Raw genomic sequence first — 25,710 nt, forward strand, 5'->3', positions numbered from 1 at the left:
TACTAAAATGTAAATCGCAAACGTACAACCTATCACGGGTCCATACAGTTTACCAAGGTGTCACCTATCACGGGTCAACACGATTTACTAAAAAGTAAATCGTAAACGTACCACCTATCACGGGTCAGTACAGTTTACCAAGGTGTCACCTATCACGGGTCGACACAATTTACCAAATGAAATGCATGAGCATACACAGACTCCATTCACAACAATCGTTAAGCAAATGCAGATATTAAAAGATTCCCCATTTTTAATACCCATTTAACTTAAACGACTTTCAAACAACATTAATTAAATAAGTCATTAAGAGATTCCCCGTTCTTAATACCGATTTAACTTAATGATTTTCAAAACAAAACGTTAAGCAAACAGTCATATTAAGAGATTCCCCATTCTTAATACTCATTTACCGAAATGATTTTCAAAACGATAGTTAAGTAACCGAGACATTAAGAGATTCCCCATCCTCAACGCCCAGTTAACTTAAACCTTTTCCTCAAAAGCACATTAAGTAAACCGAGGTATTAAAAGATTCCCCATTTTTAATACTCGTTTACTCTAATGGTTTTTCAATTCCACAGAAACAAACTCAATCATACTCTCACATTCAAACCATAATTCACAACAACCACACCAATTAACAAACATCAAGTATGGACACGCCAAATACAACGAACACAAATCAAAGCCAACATAACACCCAGATACATCAAATTTCATTTACCACGAAACATTCATCATTATAAACAAAACCTAACTCTAAGGTTTTACCCATAACGCACTAGTTTCGTTTTTCCGCAAATCGATACATTTAACCCTAACAAATTCCTTCCCACACAACTACAGGTAAGTCCCTAATGCAAGCTAGAAGTTTGGAAGGAGCCCTTACCTCAACGTTAGCTTTAACGGACGTTTCCGGTACCGTGAGTAATTCCGGTAAAATCTCCGCTCGCAACTTCGCCTCCAAATAGGTCCCCTAGCACCGTAGCGTGGTAGTGAGCAACCTTCCCTTCTGACTCTTCGCGAAACGAAGCTTGGATCTTGAAGAAACGGAGAGGTTTGTGTTTGGATCTCAAAAACCGTTTTTCTTCGTTTTCGAAACAAAGGGGAAGAATGGAGTTGCAAAAACCTTGATCTAACTCTCCCCCAACCTTGGGTTACTAGTTTTGAAGAAAAGAAAGCGACGAAACTGAAAATGGGAGAAAGGAGGGAAAAGCTTCGCGGTCGAACAGAGGAAGGAGATGGAAAATTCTAATTTTCCTTCCTTTCTTTTTCTTTCCTTTGTTTTTCCTTTCTTCCTTTTTCCTTCCTTCCTTTATATACTATTTTCTTTTCCTTTTCCTTCCTTCTAGTTTTCCTTTCTTTTTCCCTCCAAACAAACATATATAAATATAATAAATATAACTTAACAAATATCTCAAAATCTAGATATTTGTTAAATTACCGTTTCACCCGAAACGCATTAAATTCTCCGTAAAGGATTCATCGCAGTTAAATTCAATTTATTTATCGACGAGAAATTTTAATTGGCATCAAAATATCTTTTTGATTATAAAACTCCAAAATATTATTAACTTTGGCTTAAAAGCCTCCGAGCCAAAATCCAAAATACACCAAAAATACATCAATGGTACTTTAAAATTATGGGTCTTACAGGTAACATCGCAATAATTTCAAAACATAAAATACTGAAATGGGAAAGAAAAAAAAAATAAAAGACTAAATCGTTACCTAAAATTAAATTAAAAGATCACATGAGTAATTATACTTTATATGTATTTTGTTGCATTTGAGATTTTTGAAATGAGACTCAGAGGTTTTGAGTTGTCTCAACTAATACACCCAAGTTTACATGATTAACCCGGTTGTTCACAAGCAACTTATTAAAATTGTTTTTTTTTTCACTTGAAAGATTTTTAAAATTATCAAATTTACACAACTTGTACTCTATAAAATTTGATGATTAAAAAAATGTTACCTCGAGTTAACCATTTTAAAATAATTTTTGTATTATTATTTTTTTTTAAATGAGTTCTAGAACAGTCAAGTTGTAACAACTTGTATCTTAATAATTCAAAGAAAAAAAAATATCTCGTCTAATTAATATTTAAAAAATTTATAATATTTTTATTTTTAGAAGATTTAATAAATTTTGTTTTTGAAAGGGATTAAACCCAAATTTTAAAGAAAAGGGAAATTATAATTGTAATACAAAATAGCAAAAACGTAGAGGAAAATATATGGACCGAGAGGCCAATTTAAATCAATTTGTATAAAATTGTAATTCATACTCCACAATTTATCTTCTACTTTCATATTTTTTGCATTAATTTTTCAAAATACAATTCTTTTTTTACAACGGGCCTGTTTATTTACCACTATCTCTATTTTATCTTGCATAAAAACAATAGTCTCAGTATGTTAAAAAATTTCTCATAGAAATTCTAAAAATGAAATATTTGATATGTAAAATATTAGCATGTAAAATACTTCTCTTATTGCATGGCCTGATGGCCGGCCATTTTACCCGGAGGAGGTGAGGCAGACTCAGCCAGATGTCGGTGGTAATGATGGTGGCAATGTTGTTGATGGAAGTGGAAATCAACAGCAAGTTGAAGAAAAAGAACAAGGAAATGGAGATGAGGAAGAGAACTATAATTAAGGCAACTACGACCAAAAAACTCACGAAAAAATAGTGAACTTCAAGGGTTTGTTTGATTGTGTTTTACTTATTAATTTTTGAAAACTATTTTATAAATAAATTTTAAAAAACTGTTTTTAAAAGAAAAATCTGTTTGACAAATCTAGTTTTTAAAACAGTTTTTGACTATAGAATTAAAAAAACTGAAAAATGAAAAGTAAAATACCATTTATCTGTTTTGTTTTTCAGTTTTAAAAAATATAATATTAAAAATAGTTTTACAAAATAATTTTTAGAAACAAGTAATCTAAATAAGTTTTTTAGTTTTTAAATTTTCAAAAACTAAAATAGAGTTTTTAAAATGTGAATCAAACAAGCCCAATATTTTCAATCATTTGGTTTCTTTCATTTAAGTCATTTAGCAATTAGTGTTTTTTTTTTTTAATATCTTTTGAACTTGATGTTGATGTTTTGGGATGTATTCCATGTTTGTTTTGAATTTGTAATTTTTAGAAACTTATGTTTTGGTTTGATAATGTTAAACTTTGGGTTGATTGTGATTTTGAACATGGTTTGAAATTTTGTTGCAGTTAGTATAATGTTTATGAAAAATCAAGCTCATTTGTATGAAGAAGTGACAATTTTGTTCACATGCTAAAGTGGAAGTCAAATTTTGAGATTGCTCTTGAATGATAGATAGTATGAGTATGAACCAAATTGCTTTATCAAAGTGAGAATTTCATTGTATTTTATGACAATTGTTGATATCATAAATCACATCACACCTGGCCTAATAAAATTTTGTGCATCCACATTTATATAGATTTTGAGAGTCGGCATTGTGTTTACACTTTTGATTTTTTAATCTCTACTTGTCACTATATGTATGATATATGGATAATGTAAAAGAATGTTGGTAATGTAAAAGAAATTTGAGAGTATTAGATGTATATTGCAAAATTATGAAAATAATTGCTCTCTTAAACTTTAGGCATTTTTTGTTAACTAGAAAAACAAAGATTTTTGAAGTGAAGCCACATTACAACCTTGCAAAGACCTTAATGATCCATATTTGATTATGTATCTTGTGATATATGCATAGATGACTAAAAATTTGATTTTGTGTGAATGCAATGCACAAAATGAGTGAAACACTTACCTTGCTTTTGTTATTGAGTGAAACACATTTGTGAGGATGTGATTATGAGTATTGACTTTTTATTGGAATTTATGAAAATCACACTTTTATTTTGCAATTATTTCATAAACATGCTTTTGCTTTGATCTATTGACACCGTGAATTTTGGTCTTTTAAGATTGCATAGCATGCAAGTTTGAAAAAGAATTGAAATTTTTTGAGTGCTTGCTTGTTTACAAACCATGATTATCCCTGTGCACTAAAGTTTTTAGAACCATGCTTGAATTCTTTTTTAGAGGACTTCTGTTTTATGACAAACAAAGTTCAAGTTGGGGAGAGTTGACAAATGTCAAATGTACTCAGTTTTAATATAGTTTTATAAGCACTTGTGGATTTGATTTAATAGAAAACATTTGAATTTTTCTCAATCACTGTAGATTTTTGGTAAATAGGTTTTGAGATATGAAAATGGTAATATTTACATCTTTTCTTGTTTTTAGATGTAAAAGAGAATGGACACTCAAGGAAGAAAGCAAGTAGGACGATTTGAGCCAAGAAATTACGAAAACAAGGCTGAGGAAATTCGATGAGCAAGAATGACGTTGGCTTAACGAATCCAAAACAGAAATTCATGGAGTTAAATGTAAACTTGAGAAATGGATTTAAGTTAATAGTCACAAACCGTTAGTTGCTAATACAAACACCTTAGTTAACCGTATGAGAAATTGACATTTAAACAAGACACCGTCATAACTAGATTTTTGTGGATGTGAGGTTGGTGAGTATTGTGTGAGGTGATTTTGAAAAAGTTGAAAAATAAACTCACTTGGTTTCAACAATATATCAGTGTTGTCACTCATATATATTTAACATAAAAAATTCAATAAAAGGCAAACAATAATAGTTAATAAAAAAATTGTAATATTTTAATCAATCTTATTAATCCAATTATCACATATTAGATGGACTTCGCTCAAATATAAAATGATTGTTTTATAAATAGTTAGAAGCAAAGTTTTAGGGCTTTGTATCACTTGGTGGAGGGTTACAACACAGGAGCCTTTGATAGACAACTGGGTTACATATTCCAAAATTTGGCCAACAAAAAGGTATATCAGCTTGTACATTTCCTACCAAAACACCTTAAATAACAACAACTAACACTACAAACTTCAAAAACATTTTCAATAGAGTTTCTATTATAACAAAGTTTTAACGAAAAGCGAAATAGATATCTTGTAGCACATTTATGTTAAAGTAATGTGTATTTATTTATAGACAAAAGTAGAGTCCTCTAAAATATTGTATTTGAAAAGGTTTAGACTTTAATAATGTGAAAACTATTTTTTTTTTTTATCATATTAAGAAAAAAAAATTACTTTTTGACTGGCTTCTAATACTTTACTATATATTAAGCTATAATTTCTAATGGTATTTAATAAAAATACGCCTTTCATTTATAAAATATAATATCTGATGTCTTCTCTTCAGGGTTTTAAGTATATTATAAAATTTTGTCAAAAAAAACATGTTATAAAATATGTTTACTAAACATATTTAAATATTTTATTTCAAATACTAAAACAAATAGAGAAACAAAAATTATTAATAATAATTGTGGCACTAATAGTCTTTTTACAATTTTTCTGATATCAAATTTGAATTGTCTCTTGAGATTAATGACTTCGAACTCTTACCATCAAATTAATATCTAATAGAAAATTTAATTTTAAATAATTATAAAAAATAAATAAATTTAACATAATAACGATGATGAACATTTGTTAAATATAATATTGAAATAATGAATCAAATTATTTATTGTGACTAGTTCATAATGAATGGTTGCGCCAAATTTACAAATAATTAATAACTTTGGACTTTTTTTTTTAATCAGAATATTTGTTTCTAGTAAAGTATAATTAAAACTTTTTTAATATTAAAAGTAATTTGAATTATATAAGTTAGATTTTAAAATGTAAGCCAGAATTCTACCATTTATTGAATACTAGTTAAAATGACATCCAAGCTCCCAAAGGACACCAAAATTTCAAAGTAGACATGAAAAATTCCATTTCAACCGAATAATGGTAAATCATAAAAAAAACGGTAATGACAAATTATAAGTAAAGATTTATAATTAAAATAAACACATGCCTCATGCATGTACACATATCAGTCAAGATACATTTTTGAAGATGGGTCTTTGCTTATTAGGAAGGGGTGACATACATTTAAAAAAATTACTTAAAATTTCAACAACGTTAATGACCCTATTAAAAAAAAAATGCACGATCTTTCTCTTTTTTATGCTTAAAACAATTATCTAAAAAAAATCATGACAATATCAAATAAATATTTTTTTATTTTTTTATTTTTGTTGAATCAACGTCAAACAAATTATTTTATTTGTAACGACAAGAAAGACATAACTTATTTTTGAAATATAATAATTTATAATAAATTTTAAATATTAGTCAACGATAGATTATCTATCAAATAGATACGATAGAATTTTCTTTTAAGTTATTATTTGAATTAAATTCACAAAGATTTTGCTTACCAGTGACTATAAATTTCTTATTTTCTAGTAATCTTGGCAAAAGAGCTTTTATTTAGATAAACTACATGTCTCAAAACTATTTGCCTTTAAATAATTTATAACTAGGTCCCAAAACTTAGTTTATAATTGTATTTTGCTAAAACACCGCAAATCATAGGAGATAATATTAAAGTGTCAACATCGTTATTTTTGTTTGATGCCTCTTCATTATGTTTGTTATTGTTATGAGTTAGAGTACCTATTGTATTTCTTTTAATAAAATTTGCATATAAAAAAAAAAAAATTAACCAACTAATTATAAATTATTATTAATAAATTTAGAGGTTCACTTACAACTTTATTCAGGAACCCACTTAAAAAACTTCAAATAGATTAGAGACCTTCAGAAGAATAAGTATCGGTGCATGTAGTTATTGCAAAATTACACTGGGACCCAAATATGCACTCAATACCACATCTCTATAATTGTACATACATTAATTCACAACCTAAAGGTCTCAGGAATTCATTAATGCATGCCAGTAATAGATGATGGACACACTTCAATATGTTTCCTCTTAGCAAAAACATTTGGTATTTAATTTGGAAGAGAAGTGTCAATAGCTGAGCAAAAAGAAAAGGGACATGACAATCAACAAAAGCATCCAAATCCAAATTACTTTTAACATACGGCAATTTCAACACTTCCAAGTGCAAACAACATAGTTTAGTTATCATATTTCAATAAAGCCTGTGCAAAAACATATACAAACTTCAAAGAAAAGGGGAGTAGGGATAGGAGAGGGAGATCAATGTCAAAATGATGTAACATTATGAACAAATTTGTGTTCTTCTTACTGTCTAGGATATGAAAAATAAATCAGGTTAGCGGGTTTCCCCCCGACGGCTGAGTAAAGCCCTTAATTTGTACAATGACGTTGCAACTCAATGCGAACTTTTAATCCATAACCATGCCTTTGAAGATTCCGAACAATCATATTTCCTAAGAATCGTTTTGATAAAAAATCTTACCAAATAAGAGTAAGAAACATGATACATTTTAAGTAGAGATTGGTACAAAACTATGATCCAACCGAAGATCATCAGTTTACTAAAACAATTGGAAAAACAAACTTGTTGATCCATCTCCAAAAGTTCGAAGATCGGCTGCTTTAACCAATGCTCTGCATAGGGGGCAAGTCCTTTCTCTCTCAAACCTGAAATGAGAAAGTGCCTTTGTTGGTTACAACTTATAAGAGAAGTCATTAATAAGATAAAATCATAATACAATCTACCTGCCTCTTAAGACACATTTGTTTAATGTTATATAAAAAAGTGATTTAATGTTGTATAATAACAAATAAAGATTTATTTTTCAGAGATTTAAAGTAAAACATAACCTATTTTTCTTTTTCCTACAATTATTAGAAAAAACACTTCTTTTATTTTAAAAAGTAGTTATAGTTATAGCTTTTCTCCATAAACTAGATAATTTCAACATAATCAGCCATTTAAACATTTTATAAATTTCCAACATGATTTTTTAAAAAGGGCTGTTTTTCACGAAAAAAACTTAAACAAATGCTTTTTTACACAAGTCATTTTCGTCCAATTAGTTTGTGTAATGCGTCCTACAACACCGTAACTAAGCTATTGGTTAGGAGATTGGGTTGTATTATTGATTCTCTGGTAGGCAGAGTCATGACAATGTTATTGTGACTTAAGAGTTTCTTCATTCTACAAGAAATAAGAAGGGTTCAAAGATGGATGGCAATCAAAGTAGACCTAGAGAAAGCTTTTGATTGACTAAATTGGAGTTTTGTGAAGAATATATTTGAGGATATTGAGCTTCCACATTGATTTTTCAAAAAGGGATATTTTGCAAGAAAAAAGCTTAAACAAATGCTTTTTTACACAAGTCAAACACTTCTCAAATATACCCCTTTATCAGTAGTTTAAAAACTTGATCAGTTTCAAGTGGCAAGAATAAATTTGAGCATGAAATGAAGTTCTCATAGCTTGAGGGAAACACTCATGAACTTTGGCCAGTACTTCTGGCCATTAGGCATGAATGATGACTATACTTGGATGCATAATATAACCAAAGGCATCATTTTTCTTTTGAGCATCGTCATGCCTAGTAAAAGTGCACTGTGCAGAAAAATCTACTTCCTTGTGGTGTCAATTAGGAGGATTATTTTATGTATCCAAGATTACCATGTTTGGTATGAATTTAAAAAATAATCAACAGAAATTAAGACCCCGTTTACTTTCTGAAAACATTTTTTGTTTTCAATTTCTAAAATTTATGTTTCTTTTGCATTTGCTAACAGGGAGATGGAAGACTCGTGTGTTAAACAATTGTGAAAGAGAGAAGATAGAAGACAAGCTAGGAAGAATGCTTTTTTAGAAACAATGAAAATAATGTTGAGTTTTGATATTTTCAAAATTTCCAAAAATGTTAGACCTACTTTCATAAATTGTAAAGGAAAGTGGTGAGGAAAATATAGGATCTATATTCTCTTATCTTTATTATTTGAAATAAAAATGAAAACAGGAAATATGAGGTAAACAGGCCGTAATATTTCTAGGAGATTTTTTTAATTATGTTTCTGACCAAATTATGGATTCAACTCTCCCCACTAACAAAATAACATTGCTATTAAAATAAAAGTAGGACATTCTTGATAATTAATAGTGGGAAATGATGTAAAACGCTATTTTAGCTGATGACTAGCCTACCCTAAACAATTATTTATCAGCTCTCGGAAAGTTCCTTGGTAGATTTCTGTGAACATTTATATGTTGAAATAAAATGTCTAAATGAGGAATAAAGTTTTGGACTCACCACTCAGATACACAATCTTCACAGAAAATGTGTTTACAGCGCAACAAGATAGGGGAATGCATCTTCTCCTGGCATATAGCACATAGGTCACCAGCAGCAGTAACCTGTGTTTCATTACATAAATTTAGAATCATACTTTAAAAAATAATTGCACAGTAAAAGTCTTCAATAACATAGCATATGTGCAAGTTTTCATCCTTAAATAACAAATTCCAAAATAAAATAATACAGAAGATCCCTCTTCATTTCATCTATAAAAAAAATTGTGCACAACTACCTTGTGCAAGTACACAAATAAATTAAATATAGGAGATGAGGACAAATCAAATTACCTTGATGAATGCCATAAATTAAATTAATCGATACATGAAAGCTATATTACAAGACGTTGTACAAATCATTTTGAAGTAAACAGAAATAGAGGATCGTTGTTTTATACTATATAGTAAATAGAAATAGAGTAGTTAGATTTATATACAATGTTAATAACAAAATAATATAACTGAATTATTACCTGTTCTGTTGTGGCATAGACCCCATAATGAACGTCCTTTCTTGATAACGCTTTCAAGGCAGATATGAAGTATTGGACCTAATAAGCACGCAGATGATAATTCAGCATTGCACTTACATATCTTGAAATAAACACACTAAAAATATTAAAGAAACGAAAGCAAACCTTCTCAACAACAGATGTTAGCTTGAAAGTTAAATACAACCCTGTGGTCAGTGACGAAAAGAGACTGCCATATTCCCTATTCAAGAAAAACCGGTACCAAACTGGTGTTGGCAACAAGGCACGATACAGCAGCAGCGTGTACTCAACAAGAGTTAACATTTGAGCCTAGAAAAGTTAGCCAATGTCAGCAGTTGTCTCGTAGTAGTAAACTACACTTGAAAATTGCATACTTTTAGTTTGGAAAGCATAAATCACCTGCCGACGGAAGTTATGACCTTTCCCCTTTTTGTAATATATAAGAAGGATACACTTAAAAGCCATTGCAACTTGCCGCATCAACATATCTGAGAATCAATATAATGGTGATCATTAAAACCAACAAAAATTAGAATAACTAGAGGTCACAAATACAAACGGATATATGAGACACAAACAATCAACCAAGATAAAAATACAGTATATTAACAAAACTAAATGAGATAGAAAGATATTGCTCATTATTATTGTTGAGATATGTTTCAGAGATTGTAGATTTTTTATGAACATATTTACTTCCTACTTTCCTTTTTAAATTGATTCTGATCCCTATATATTATCCATGCTTTAATTCATGAATATCATTATGTTATTGTTGTTGACCTCATGTATACAAAAATGTTATCTTGCTTCGTTTCTTCAAGACATTGTGAAGGAAATGACGACAAAAACGATTCTGTTGTTTTCACCATTGCCTGTGTACAAAAATATCAGCTAACATTCCCTATTTTCCATAGATGTGTGAACGAGCAATGACAGTTAATATCACATACAGTTAATTTTTTCCTAATGCTACAAGGGGGAAAAATAAAAGTTCTAGCAAAAATAAATTGCAACAATGTAATATCGAACATTGCATGAATAAGTCCATACCATTGACCAAGATGGTGAATATTGCATGCCAGAAAGGTGTTGGTTTTGGAGGTAACATGATCAGTGGATATAAAACATCATCATTTCGATACCACCAGTAAATGCCTATCACGTGAAGAATGAAAGCGAAAGAGATACCAGCAAGTAAAGAGACTTTCCTATCTCCCTGCAAGATAAAACTTCCACTCAATATTATGGTACGAGGGTGAGGAGTTGACAGAATATAAGCATGGTTTAGGAATAGAAACTTTAAAGGATTGGCAAATATATGAGTAACGTACCTTCAAAGCTGTCTGCTTCTTAACAATTTCATTTGACTTGAACATCACAGCTGCAATCCAAATTGTGACAAAGAAACCTGCAAGTTCTCAGAAAAGATTAGTAGGTACAAATTAAGCGCAGACTCGTACTAATAGTGTGAAGCAATGCATCATGCACCTATTTAGAGGAAGAGATTGTAAATAGAAAAGACACAATTGCAACTCACAAGAAAGTTAGAAAGCAAATCACATAATGATCTTCAATTAGAAAAGTTTTTGTATTATTAACAAAGGATCACAACAGAAACACATGGCAAGAACTTCATCTTAATTAACCCCACAAGATTTGTTTTACCTCACCAATCAATCACTATTCCACCAAGCACATTACCTCAGAACAAGTAAGCCAAGTGCTCTTCACACAACAGGTAGCCAAGTTAACAGAAACAACTTTGAATTTTCCAAATATTTTGACCAAAGATTAACTACTAACTAAGCAAAAGTAAATAAAGGAAAATGTGAAATGGCTATCTATGATCATTACACAGGAGTAACGCAAGTTTGAAGCCATAATTAACATCACAAACATAACATAACCAATGAATTGGCAATACCTTGCAAATGCTGTCGGATGAAAACAACCAACAACAAGAGCGAAAAAGGAAGAATCTGCTCAATCCACTTGGCAACAAGCTGAATATCATATCTCTGATAGGAAGACGAATCCCTACTGCTATTTTCTGTTCCATTCTCAGCCGCATCACCATCAACCTGTCCACTACCAGCCAATGACGACGATGAAGACGAAGACACAAGAGGAACCCCTTCACTAGCTGCAATTCCACTACGACCCTCGGTATCATCATCATCATCCAATGCAGGCATTCCACTTCTCTCACCAATCACATCATCACCACAATCATCATAACCCACTTCTCCAACCTGAGTTTGAATATTTTCTCCAGCTCCAATAATCCTTATTGCAACTTCCCCTGCACTGCTCCCAGCAACAGAACCAGCAGAATCATCAACCCGAGACCGTGATCCATGACCAGAAACTTCATTGTTGAGAATCACAGCCTCAGAATCATTGGTTGAACGTAGAATGCCAGAGTAATCCAATAGAAATGAAAGTGGTGAACGTAAAGGGTTAATAGAAGGTAACCTCATACCATACCATGTTATACTATCATTGTTATCATCACTATTAACACCTCCAAAAGATGATGATGATGATAATAATGATGATGATGATAATGATGATGATGATGATGACGATGAAGAAGAATTAGAAGAAACATTTGCATATTGTTCTGAATTACCATTCAAAGTTTCCATCTTTAGCACAAATTAAACAAACAAACAAAACCCTAGTTTTCACTATACGTCTTTTTTGTTTGATCTTTCCTCTTTGTCAACTATTTTCTAATTTTGGGGTTAATTAAAAATGTTATAAATAAATAAATAAATAAAACTAATTTTTTGGGGGTTTTATCCTACCCTGAAAAGGGAATGAAGGAAATTGTTAGGGAAGTAAAGAAAACAATGAAAAGGGGGTGCAAATAGAATAAAGAAAAAGAAGGGATAAAATTAGCTGTATAACTTACCTGAGAGGTTATGGATTAAGGAAAAAAGAAAGGGAGTTTGGGATTTGGGAAGAATGGAAGTGGGAAATGGATGAAGAGGGTTTGAAGTAAATCGGTAATGGTGGAAGAAGAAGAAGAAGAAGAAGAAAAAAATGTTGATAGGAGAAAAGTCAGAGTCAGGGAGCTGAAATGAAACCTCCGTTTGATTTTTGTTTGAGCGTGTGAAAGCGATGAAGGACAATGTGCCAAGATATTTATTTATTGAAGATTGATGATTTTGTCCTAAGTATCTTCAGTTTTTTTGTCCCACAAAAATTAAATACTGTCTTATCTTTTTATTGACACAGACATTACAAATATATCAAATAACCCTATTTAGTTTAAAAATTTGACTGAGAGATTAAAATTGTTGGAATTTTAAAATTTGATAATTTATTTTATGAATAATTAAAACTGCAACTAAATTTGATAATTATTATATTATTATTATTCAGAATATTTATTTGAAAAATGTTTATTTAAAAATTTAAATTATATATATACATATAAAAAGTTTCTTAGTCAAGATGTTATTTTAAAAATTAAATAGGTAAAGTTTCTTCAAATACCTGTCGACACTCCGTTAATTGACATATAATCTATTTTTCCATTTATTTCATCAATAAGGTGCCGCCCCATATTCATCACAGATTTTATCTACAAGTATCCACGAGTGTGGATTTGTTTATCATCCCTAATTCAAATCCTATATCCTTGTATTCTTCCCTACCCTCAATTACGCCTCTTCTAAAGCTTTATTCATTAACAAACTTCAGTTACTCATAATTATAGTCTACATATAAGCAAATGCAAATGGTTGTGTTGATTTGTTTGACATGGAGTATTCCTTTTTCTTTTGAGGTCTTTAGATTATGTTTTTATTTCTTAAAGTATTTCTAGTCTAAATTACACTTTTGGCATTTAAGAAGTTTTTATATTTCACTTTAGTCTATTAAGATTTTTTATGTTTTATTTTGATTTCTTTAAGTTATAAAGGTTAGATAATATTTTCTTCGTTTAATCTTGAGTCTTTGAGACAAGGTTATGAGGGAGGTGTCAACAAGACAAGACTAACGCAAACTCAGTTGAATGTGATATGTTCCCAAAACGTGACAATTCAATAGAACAGGAAGTAGACGACTACAATCTCATCAGGGACAGAGAAAGAAGGACATCAAAACACACTCAAAGATATGGTTATGCAGACATGATCAGATATGCATTACATGCTGCTAAAAAGATCATTCAAGAAGATCCCAAAAACTGCAATGAAGTTGTTAGGTCTTAAGACAAAGACAAATGGATTTTAGCTATGACAGAGGAGCTGAAATCATTGGAGAAAAACAACACTTAATAACTCATACCTAAGGTTGCAAACTCCATAATTGTGGGCAACAAATGCATTTTCAAGAGGAATGAGGGAATTCTAGTAGTTGAACCATCCAGGTTCAAAGCAATGCTAGCAGCAAAAGGATTCACTTAGGGAATCTGTAGACTACTATGAAATATTTTATCTTGTAGTCAAGCATTCATCTATAAGGATAATTCTAGACATGGTAACACACTTTTACATGGAGTTAGAACAAATGGTTGTCAAAACAACCTTTCTCCATGGTGATCTGAATGAAACAATCTTAATGCAACAACCAGATGGCTTTAGGACTCAAGGAAGAGATGATCGGGTCTGTTTGCTAAAGAGATCACTTTGTGGGCTAAAGCAATCACCAAGACAATTGTATTTGAGGTTTGATTATTCATGCTCAATTAAAGTTATGCTAGAAGTAACTTTGATAGTTGTGTGTATTATAAACAAGTATCATCAGCCACATACATTTCCTTGCTACTATATGTGGATGACATGCTAATAACATATAAAAGTATGAAAGAAATAGAAAAATTGAAGGGCCAACTGAAGAAAGAATTCGAGATGAAGGACTTGGGGCCAGTCAAGAGGATCCTAGGAATGGAAATCATCATAATTAGAGAGAAAGGAAAACTGATAATTTTCCAAGAGAACTACATTGGAAAAGTATTAAATAGATTCAATATGAGTGAATCAAATGAAGTTAGCTTTCCATTTGCATATCACTTCAAACTTCCTTTAGCCATGTCACCAAACACAAACCAGGAAACATAAGACATGAAGTCAATACCATATGCAAGTGCCATAAGGAGCGTCATGTATGCTATGGTATGTTCAAGACCAGGCATTTCTCATGTTGTAAGTGTCACAAGCAGGTTTACGGGAAATCCAGGAATGAATCATTGGCTAGATGACATATGGATTCTAAGGTACCTAAAGAGAACTCAAAGCATGTGTTTGGAATACAACAAAAGTTCGGAACCATCAAAACCAATCCAAGGATTTGTAGACTCTGATTTTGCTGGAGATTTAGATAGAAGAACATCTCTTACAGGATATGTGTTCATGGTGTTTAACAACACAGTCAGTTGGAAAGCTAATCTTCAACACATAGTGGCATTATCATCAATAGAAGCATAATATGTTGCTCTTGTTGAAGCTGTGAAAGAAGGAATTTGGTTGAGAGGATTGATCATTGAACTTGGTGTAAAACAAGAGTCGGTTTGCATAAATTGTGACAGCCAAAGTGTCATTCATTTAAGTAAAAATCAAATGTATCATGAAAGAACCAAGTATATAGACATCAGGCTTCATTTCGTCAGGGATGTCACTGAAAGAGGTGAGATAAATGTGGCAAAGGTGCGCACAAGTGACAACCCAGCTGACATGTTTACAAAACCAGTCACACTTAGCAAATTCAAACATTATTTGGATATGCTGCAAATAAAGTCCAGAAACTAATATCAAGGACTAAGAGGATATGATTTGAAGAATCACAAGTTGAAGCTTCTCATTTGGTATCAAGGTGGAGATTTGTAATATGTGATACTCAATTAGAAGACTTTGGAGATGAAATCTGTTTTGGGTAGTTAGTTTTTAGTTAGTTAGTTGTAACTACTTTTGTTTGTTACTCCTAAATTGTAAACAACTTGTATATAAGCCAAAACAAACAAGGCTAGAAAAACAGAGAGTGTAGAAATAAAATATAAGTTGCAGTTTTGTAGAACTGTGCAGAAACTGGCAGCACACAAGTGCAGAAAATTGTAATCATCTTTCATCTCATATTAGTGATAATTCAAAGTCGGATCTAGTCCCCCAAACGTAAGAGTTCATCTTTGAACTGGATTAACAATTTTGTGTGTTCATTTTGGCATTGAAAGCTTTAATTTTGTTAGTGAGAAACGGATAACGTTATCCGTTTTATAATCTGATCAATCTCCGTTTTATATTCAATCAATCTTCATTTTACAAAAACTAAGAACATTTTTAGTTTATTAACTGATTGATCTTCGTTTTAACAACAAAATAAGACCACACAAACATTGCCACATCATAAAAAAATTACCAATTTACTGATTTTGTATAAATGCATTGATGTAGAATTCCCACATGTCATGAATAGGTGTGAAAAAATTAATTGTAGTGCATCCGATTCAAATTTCTTTGAAATTGTACTATTATTATAGTAATAGAAATATATAGTACTAGTACATAGTATAGATAGATATGCTCTTAAATTGGTTTGTAAGACCTAATTAAACTAAAGATATTGTTAAGTTAGATATAATGTTATGTAATTGATTGAAATTTTTCGTAATTGTATGTGTGAGTTTTAAGTGGTAAATATCATTTTTTCTACTAACAAAAAAAGATATGTTTTAAATTTTTATTATTGATTAATTAATGTATTAGTATGAAAAAGGGATTTGGCTCACTCAAGAGTACTTGAATAAGATGGTAAAAGTCTTGGATTCAAATTTAGCTTTGGAAATGTCATTGAAACTATCGAGGAAGAGTTTTGTGGCCTATTGTCATCTTGAGGGATAATATTTGATTTACACAATAAAAAATGACTCATTTAAAATAATAAATTAATAAATTTCCTATGATTAGTTGTACGTGTGGATATAGTATGAATAATTGAAAGTAGAAATATATAACTATACACCAAACAATAAAAAGAGTGATTAATTAAAAGTTGACTTCTCTAAATTGAAAATTTTATAAAATTAATAAATTAATTATTAATATTATAATTTTTATAATTAATTATATCTATAAATATAATATTAATTATTGATTTAATTATAAATAATTAATATTATTTATTTTATATTCTAATCTAAATTGATCTTGTTCTAAACCTCCCTAATTGTTTAAAAAGAAACAAGAATAGATAACCATAAAATTTCCTTTAAAAAAGAAAAGTACAACATAAGCGGTGATAGCTTTGGGTGATGAACAACGTTGAATAATAATAACATCAAATGTCAAATACAATTGTGACAATCTAACTGAAACAATTGACATATTGGAAATGATAGGATGAAAAAAGAAAACGCGTTTTAACCGACAATATCAGATTATTTTCTACCAGTTGCCATTTTAACTATAAGTCACCGTCTTATTTTTTTTTTGTTTACAACAAAGTTTTTTTTTTGCCTAACTAATTTTGTCACCTATTCTTTTATGAATTTAATTTATATAAATCATCAATATAAAAAGTTTGTATATAATTAATTAATCAAATTATCATATTAATAATAATATTTAATTTTCATTATAATTATTTATATAATTGATTTTAATTATAATTTTATTATTGTGTAAATTTTTTTATGTTGACATTAAATAAAATTAATTACATTTTTTACTACATCATTTCTTTAAATATATAAGTATTTTGGATTTTCTCTGTCTTTTTTTATATAATTTTAATTAGATAATATCTTTTTTGCATCATTTTTTTTAAATAATTTAAATTTTAATAAATTTAATACAATAATTAATTTTGTTTAATATAATTTAATCAATAAAATCTTATATATAAAAATAGAGATAGTATCAATTAGGTAGTGTTGATGATTTCTTTCCATTGTCTCTTCCCTTTTCGAACCGAGTCTTTCTGACAAGATAGATGCAACACGACTCAATAGTTTATACAGGATTTATTTTGAGTCTTTTTCTTGAAGTTAATATTGTATGTTTTTGTTATACAAATTTTTTAATTACACGTGAATATAAAAAAAATATTAAAATACTAGTGTTTCATAGTTTTTTTAATGGGTCAGCTCGATTCAGATCAGTCCAATAATAAGACACTTAAAGCAAGCGTTTTAGACCTTCTTAACAAAACAAATATATATTTTTATTTAATAAAAAACCTCATATTTTAATATTCTAAAATTTAAAATTGATAAAATTTTATATAAATTAAATAAAATATTTTGTTTTTATTGCAAATTATTTAATACTCTGCGTATAGGTAAATCGACTAACGAAGGGTAGTAGAAGTGAAAGAAATATTAGTTATAAATTGAGAAATTATACGACAAAAAAAAGTGAGTATATTGCTTATATGAAAAATATTAATTATAAATTGAGAAATCACGATATAAATGTTAAACATATTACTAACATGAGTTACTGGAGTGGTACAACATACACACACGATTTTCTTTTTCAACTAAAAGATGAAAAAATTTATGAGTTTTTGATGTTGCGGTAGAACAGTTGAAATGTTTTATTTTATTTTTTGAAAAATATAGAGAAAATAGATTTGAAAATGCCATTAATTCTGCTTAAGAAATTTTCTATAGTTATTAAATAAAATTTTAATAATTTATTTATTAACTTTCTGAAAAAAGTCTCGTTTAATAATTTTGCTTTAGGCCTCATAATGTGTTGGTCTGGCCTTCGCTCAATTCAACTTTCAAAATAAGAGGGTCTGTTCATTCTTTCACTATTGTCAAGAGGTCTCTCAAATTGTTAAATTTACTTTTCATTGGATTCCATGTTCTTAGTCGGTAAATTTTTGAATGCATGAATTTGGTAATTTAAGTTATCGGATTCTGACATCTGGTATACGCCAATACACCACTCATGTCAGTCTTCTTACTAAACACTTCTTTATCAACACTCAACCTCAAATACTTCACTTATTTTTCATGTTTTTAGAGTTCAAAATCCCCATTATTCTATCTATTGACATCATCAACTCTTTTTTTTTCTTAATTGCAAATGTAATGTAGCTCTAAAATCCTACTCATTATTTTGGTTGTTAAAGTTTTTGAAGTTCTATATAGAGTAGTATGGATTCTGGAATCTTGTAGTACCTTTTTTAAGAACTTACCACTACCGGATTCATGCATCTGGTAGTGTATTTTTCAAAAAATTACACTACCAGACTCACGCATCTGATAATTGTTATTATAGTCCAAAATTGTCTATTTTTTGCATAATTGAGTTTTAATTTGTGAAAAATGTTTGTAGTTAGTTATGTTTGATGTTGGGATACACTTTATTACTAATAATAAATATAGTTGTTGAGATTATTTGATTGCTTGGATTTGTCGTCATACAGTTAATTTAAGATTTTCAGTGGTAATTACAAAATCTTATCATGGTTCTGATAGAAGAAAACAATTTTTTGTATTGGACTGCAAAAGGGGTTGTGTATATAAAAGAATCAATAAGAAGTTCAAATGTGAAGACACCTGATCTAGGAAATGTGAATGTCCATTCAGATTGTGTGGTTATTTTCTAACAACCAAAGAATGGAATCTTATTTTGTCAGGATCACACAACCATGAGATGGATAAAAAATTAGAAGATCATCTCGTTGCTGGTCGTTTAAATGAGGAAAAGAAGAAACTTGTTGGTGAGATGACAAGGAACATGGTCCCACCATAAAATGCTCTAATGACTATGAAAGACATAAGAAATGAAAGTGTGACTACAATGAAGTTTATAATGCGCGTCAAATATACAAGAAGAATTTATGGGGTTCGAGATCAGAAATGCAACATCTATTGAAATGCTTGGATGATAAAAAAATGTGCATATAGATATAGAACAATTGATAAGTCAAAAGCTGAAATTAAAAATATTTTTTTGGCTCATCACAAATCAGTCAAGTTGTTTAACACTTTTTCGATTGTGTTGCTGGTGAATTTTGACTTACAAAACAAATCAGTATGAAGTGTCATTTTTTCTGATCGTTGGTGTGAGTTCAACAGATTCAATTGGGTTTGTTTTTCTCAAATTTGAAAAGAATGATAATTTCAGTTGGGTACTAGGGATGTGTCGTAATTTGTTGAAGTCTAAAGACAAGATTTCTGAGGTAATTGTGATTGATATAGGTACCGCATTGATGAATGTTGTTGCAAAAAAATTTCTAACCTCTACTGTTTTACTATGTCGATATCATATTTCAAAACATGTTAGAGCTAGATGCAAGTTGGATGTGAAGGTAAAATTTGCAAACCTTGTAGATGTGAATGCGAAACAAGTCAAATCGTAAGAATTATTGAACATAATAATGAAGGCTTGAGACGTTGTAGAGGAATCTCCTTCAAAGGATGCATATGTTGGTGTCATTGTCGTGTTCAAAAAGGTGTTTAATTTTTTTTCTTTCAAAATTCTTCAAATATGTCAAAAGTGTCATATTGGATGTTGTAAGACCTAATACCAAGCATCGAGAATTTGGGAATATAATCCATACATCTCAATAATGTAGAGGCGTGTAAGAAAAATAAACAATAAGAATCAAAATTAGACAATTGAACTATATATAGAATTATAGTTTATAACCGCTTGAAACTGATTCATAAGGTACGTTGGATCAACCAAGTTTCTGAATTTAACTTTTACATAAACTTAATACATCAATCCCTACTACATCATGACTAATAAAAAAAACTAAATTAATCCTCCAACATCAAGCTGCTCCAGAACTACCTCCAACTGCTAGATTTTAAAATAAATTGGGTGAGAAATAAATCACACTAAGTTCAAAAATAAGGGGAATGACAGTAAAAATATCCCTCTCAAGGGGGCTTAGAAAAAAATGTTTAAATATATTTTTGGTTCTTACAAATATGTTTCGTTTTGATTTTAGACCTTTTAACTTTTATTTTTTTTATTTATACCATTGCAAATTCTAACAAGTTTTAAAAAAGTCATTTATGAATCGTTTTTAGTAAAAAAATTGTGACATGGTTAATTTTTGATGAAGTAGCACATAATGATCGTGTAATTGTTGTTGAATAGACAATATTTAATATTTAAAATTAAAACTCATTTTACTAACTCATTTAATTATTTAATTAAAAAATTAAAACAAATTAATTAATTAATAAACCAATTAATTATAAAAACTCAATAATCTTCATCTTTGACCCCAATTTTTTTAATGAAAACTCAACAACCTTCATCTTCAACCCTAATTTATTCGTCTTCAAATCACAAATTCTCATATCTGGATCCAAACTCTTAAAATTTTAATCTCTCATTTTTTTTACACCACACCTATAATCTTTGCCATAACCACCAAAGACATAGGTTGTTTTCTGCAACAAAAACCTTTTTCCCTCCGTATTGCTATTTCAGATATATTCAATCAAAAAGAAAAGGAAAACGCAAATTTATTTAGAGATTTAATGTTGTCTATCGAGAAGGTAGAGGCAAACAAATAAGAATTAAGAAGTTGAAGATAGATAAAATTGATTTTTCCAACAACGGGAAGAGTAGAGGCAAATCTCTGGCGAGGTTACGCTCGTCGGTCGCTATCTGATTTTGTTTGGAGAAAAAATCATAGAAGAGAAGAACAATGGTTTTTTTTACTCTGTTTGACGGAGAAAGAAAGAAAGAAAGAGAAAGAAAGAAAGAAAATAAAAGAAAAATAGGTGTGTTAGTTGGCTTATTTATTTATGTCTTTGGTAGTTATGACAAATATTATAGGTGTGGTGTAAGAAAAAAGTGACATTGGAATTTTTAGATTTTGGATCCAGATATAAGAATTTGTGATTTGAAGATGAAGAAATTAGGGTTGAAGATGATGATTGATGAGTTTTTATTAAAAAAATTGGGGTTGAAGATGAAGATTATTGAGTTTTTATTATTTAATTAGTTTTAAGTTTTTAGTTAAATGAGTTAATAAAATGAATTTTAATTTTAAATATTAAATATTGTATAGTCAACAACGATTACACATTCATCATGTGTCACTTCATCCAAAATTGGTCATGTCACCAATTTTTTTCTAAAAAAGATTCATAAAGGACTTTTTTAAAACTTGTTAGAATTTGCAAGGGTGTAAATCAAACAAAAAAAGATTACACAGACTAAAATCAAAATGAACCATATTTGCAAGAACCAAAAACATATTTCTTTTAAAAAAAAATATATATGAAATAATAGGTTTTTTATGCAATAAAACACTTTCATAAAACTGTGTCAATTGACACCTGATTTTGATTTAGAAAATTTTGAAATACATGAGTGAAACTTTTCATTAGAGTATGGAAAAGTTGTCCAATTGTTTTATTGTAGGCCGCCAAAACAATTGAACCTAAATAATAAAGTTGGCTTGGCTACAACCCTAACCAGTGCCCCGATTGTTCTTCATTTGCCTGTTGTTTCATACCTGAAACAACTCCATCAAATGTCTCACCATGACTTAGGCCATGAATTAGATGTATTATAAGATTGAGATGTTATGTCATGCATACATTTTTTTCACAACAGCTTAAAGAAACACAATTTAACTCATATAAAATATATTTTAAGTCCCTGATTTAGAGCTGAAATCAGAGGCAAATACTAGACCAAATGTAAACTTAACATTAATTTTTGAGAGACTGCAACACTTAGAATTTAAGGGCGATAATCAGAGGCAAAATGATGACGACATTTTACAATAGGCAAAACTCACAGTTTTGCATACGCATTAGAGGCAACAGTAGTAACTAGTAAAATTCGTGCTCGAAAAGCATATTAACTTTGAAACAATGTACGCGCATCTAATTAAATAGTCTTAATGCATAAATTGATTTTAAAAAACTTACAATCAGAGTTTACAACATGCATGCCATCAAATATCATTTAAATACAATTTGTGAAAATTTTCTATATGCTTAATCATTCATTTTTCTCACTCATTCCTACTAATTTCTTTCATTCACTTTTCCTCAAATCAGTTCAGAATTTATTAAGAAAAGTGGAAAATGGATTTATTCCCCAATCTCTCTTAATAAAAAAATAAAAATAAAAACTTAATGTAAAGAACTCACAGTTGTAGGTACTAGATCCCAAACATCATTCCTCTTAGATTCATTTAAATCTTTTTGCATTGCTATAATCCTTCCATCATTTGCCAATGCTTCATCAACAGTGGTAGACTCAATTGACGAGAGTGAGCCAAACAAAGTGGTATCTCTTAATGATGATCTGATCCTCACGGGATCACATGAACTTCCAATGATATGAGATGTCTTGTACTTTCATCCAGATCTTCCTTCTAACTTATCTTAACTGATTCTAACTTGATCAGATTCATCCTCTGAAGATTTGTCATCTTCTAATTTGTCTGCATATGTTTCCTCAAGTTCCGATAAACATGCAGTATCCTCAACTTGCTTTGACTTTTTAAGGTCAAGATGTTTTTTTATATAACCTAATATAAGTAAGATAATTAATAATGAAATCAATACAACCAATACATTAGTTTTGCTTCTAGTGGTTTCTGCTTGTTTCGTAAACACCAAACTTGTGTGCTACTTCTGCTGAAGTGTTTAGATTATGTGGATCTCCTTGTTCCTCTAAATTTTTGAGAACCTGCAAAATACTCATCTATCTTGATTTTTAAGATCAAGCTTCTTGTTATCACAGTAATTATAATATCAAACAACAATTAAATTTAAAGAAAGATATCACCTATATGTTAACAGTTTCAGTTTCACTGTGAAAACCCTCTTAGTTCTTATTTTCTGGTTTTCAGATTTTGAGTTTGCATATTCTCTAATTAGAGAGTCTGAATGAAGGGATTTGAATTCCCATCCAAGTTTGTAGTCTTGATAAATTTGATTGGAGTGTTCAAAGAAGTCTCTTGATTCTGACTTTTAATCTGCCACTTCTGTTTCTACTGATGTATCGGATTCCTATGATGGTAATTTTGATTCTTCTGGTAGTTCCAATTATGTTGATATGTGTGATTTCTCTGCCAGTTTTGATTCTGTTGATACTTCAGATATTTCTGGTTCATCATATGGTTCTGGTTCTGATAAGCATTGTGTTGACCAATCCTTCTTCCACCAGAGTCAGTTGGTTTCTGCTTGATAGGTCTTGGAACATATACCTTTTTGCCTTTTATATTGCAAGCATCCATTGACCAGGCACCATGACTGGTGTTTCAATTTGGTTGCATAGAACATCTGCAACATAAACAATTTTATCTTTTGGTACCCAAATTTGGTTGGGTCCTGGTTTGTTAGATCTTAAAGATTTATTGTCTTTCCATGTGGTTAGCATAGAACAAGATATTTTAGTGTGACATTTCTTATAGCAAATAGTACATAAATCATTAGAGGGGATAAACTTAGATTCAATTACTTTTTCTTGAAATCTTATTCATCTTTTACCATTCCTACTAACCCCATAAATTATGGATGCATATTTGCTTCTTTCCATACCATTATCAATAAAATCTTGAAATACTTCTTCATGCTTATCAGAGTTTACATGTGGTATTTTCAATTAATGTTGAACTATAATTACTTTTTAGAGTTAGATTTTTTGCCTTAAGTTCAGCAATATCAGTTTTCAGATTTGCATTTTCTGTTTTAAGTTCCATAATATTAGTTTCCAGAGTTGTATTATTTGTCTTAAGTTCAGTAATATCAGTTTTCAGATTTGTATTCTCTATGTTAAGTTTAGTAATATCAGTTTTCATATTTGTATTTTCTATTTTAAATTTAGTACTTTGATTCTTTAAAACATTAACTTTTTCAATTAGATTTGTATGTTTTCAGTTGTAAAGACAATTTGTGATTAATATTTAAAAAATCATTTATAGCACTAATTAAATCAGATCGAGTAAATTCAGAAAATACATCAATTTTTTCATCTGTTGATTCACTAAATTGAGACATGTTGAACCTTTGGATCTTTCCTCAAACATTGTAAATTGCTCAGCCTTGAGACAGAACTCTGATGCCAATTGAAAGTGCAAACACGAGAAGGGAGAGTAGAATTGTGTTTGACAAAATTGATAACTTTTTGCTAATTTGATGAAGGTCGGTTGGTTTTTATGAATTACTTAGATAAGAAACAATCAAATTCAGAAGCGGTAAACCAAATAATTTTATTTTATTTTATTTGTAAAATAAACAAAGCAAGGATATAATATATATTATATGTAAATGAAAATACTCCCCTTGTAAGAAAATTACATTATTTAAAAAAATTAAATCAATATTAATATTGTTATAATTTAAAATTAATAATTTATTAGATTATATAAAATAACAAAACTACCCTTGTCTTAAAATCATACATATTTAACATTAATTACCAATATTTCATTTTTAAATTTAATGTCAAATTCCATTGTTTTCTATTTTATATTTATATATATTTCTAACTAGAGAGACGAGCTATGATAATATTAAAGAATAATTTATAAAAAATATTAACTAGAGAGTTGTGATATGATAGTGTTTCTGAATAACTTATCAAATATTGAATTAACATATTGGAATAGTTATATCATTTCTTGCCTCTTATTTTTTCAATCAAACTAACTCTTATGGTGTGTTTGGTTGAAGGGATTTGAAGAAACCAAATATGTTTCCATTTTTTCTTCATCTCCACTCCTCCCTTGAAACAAACAAACCATTAATAGATTAAAAAAAATAAAGGCATTTTAATTTTATGTTGATAATATGCATTTTAAATTTCCCATACAAACCTTATTTGACTACATTCATTATCATAAAAAAAATCTAAATATTATATCAAGGGCCTTAAATCCAATTTATGTTGTCCGTAATACTTGATTTGATTGACAAATGTATTTGTCGATATTATGGACTCAACATCTTCACACCTGATATATGGTAGTTGTGTTTATAAGTTTCAAATTGAATTTGTCACTCCATCTACTGACTAAAAAAAAAAAAAATCAAATTTTGGGTTTAAAGTAT

At 29.5% G+C, this 25,710-nt stretch overlaps 2 protein-coding genes across 3 annotated transcripts; one reads left to right on the top strand and one right to left on the bottom strand.

The window, feature by feature from the left end:
• Positions 1-7,133: 7,133 nt before the first annotated feature.
• LOC101500601 (uncharacterized) lies at positions 7,134-12,783 on the bottom strand. Of its 2 annotated transcripts, XM_012712960.3 has the most exons (9): positions 12,628-12,774; positions 11,635-12,521; positions 11,042-11,118; positions 10,761-10,926; positions 10,107-10,195; positions 9,852-10,016; positions 9,687-9,764; positions 9,173-9,276; positions 7,134-7,541 (listed from the first exon to the last, which is right to left on the bottom strand). In XM_012712960.3, exons 2-9 carry the CDS (start codon positions 12,356-12,358, stop codon positions 7,436-7,438), a joined length of 1,509 nt encoding a protein of 502 aa, XP_012568414.1. In that variant the 5' UTR covers positions 12,359-12,521; positions 12,628-12,774; the 3' UTR covers positions 7,134-7,435. The 2 variants fall into 2 exon arrangements, with proteins under 2 accessions (XP_012568414.1, XP_073221338.1); XM_073365237.1 differs by having other exon boundaries at positions 11,635-12,783.
• A 2,002-nt stretch (positions 12,784-14,785) lies between these two features.
• On the top strand, positions 14,786-15,148 carry LOC140919434 (secreted RxLR effector protein 161-like). Its single transcript, XM_073365447.1, has one exon. The coding sequence runs from the start codon at positions 14,786-14,788 to the stop codon at positions 15,146-15,148; it is 363 nt and encodes a 120-aa protein (XP_073221548.1).
• The last annotated feature ends 10,562 nt before the right edge of the window (positions 15,149-25,710 follow it).

Source organism: Cicer arietinum, chromosome 2 (assembly GCF_000331145.2).
Source record: "Cicer arietinum cultivar CDC Frontier isolate Library 1 chromosome 2, Cicar.CDCFrontier_v2.0, whole genome shotgun sequence".
In the NCBI taxonomy this organism is placed as follows: Eukaryota; Viridiplantae; Streptophyta; class Magnoliopsida; order Fabales; family Fabaceae; genus Cicer; species Cicer arietinum.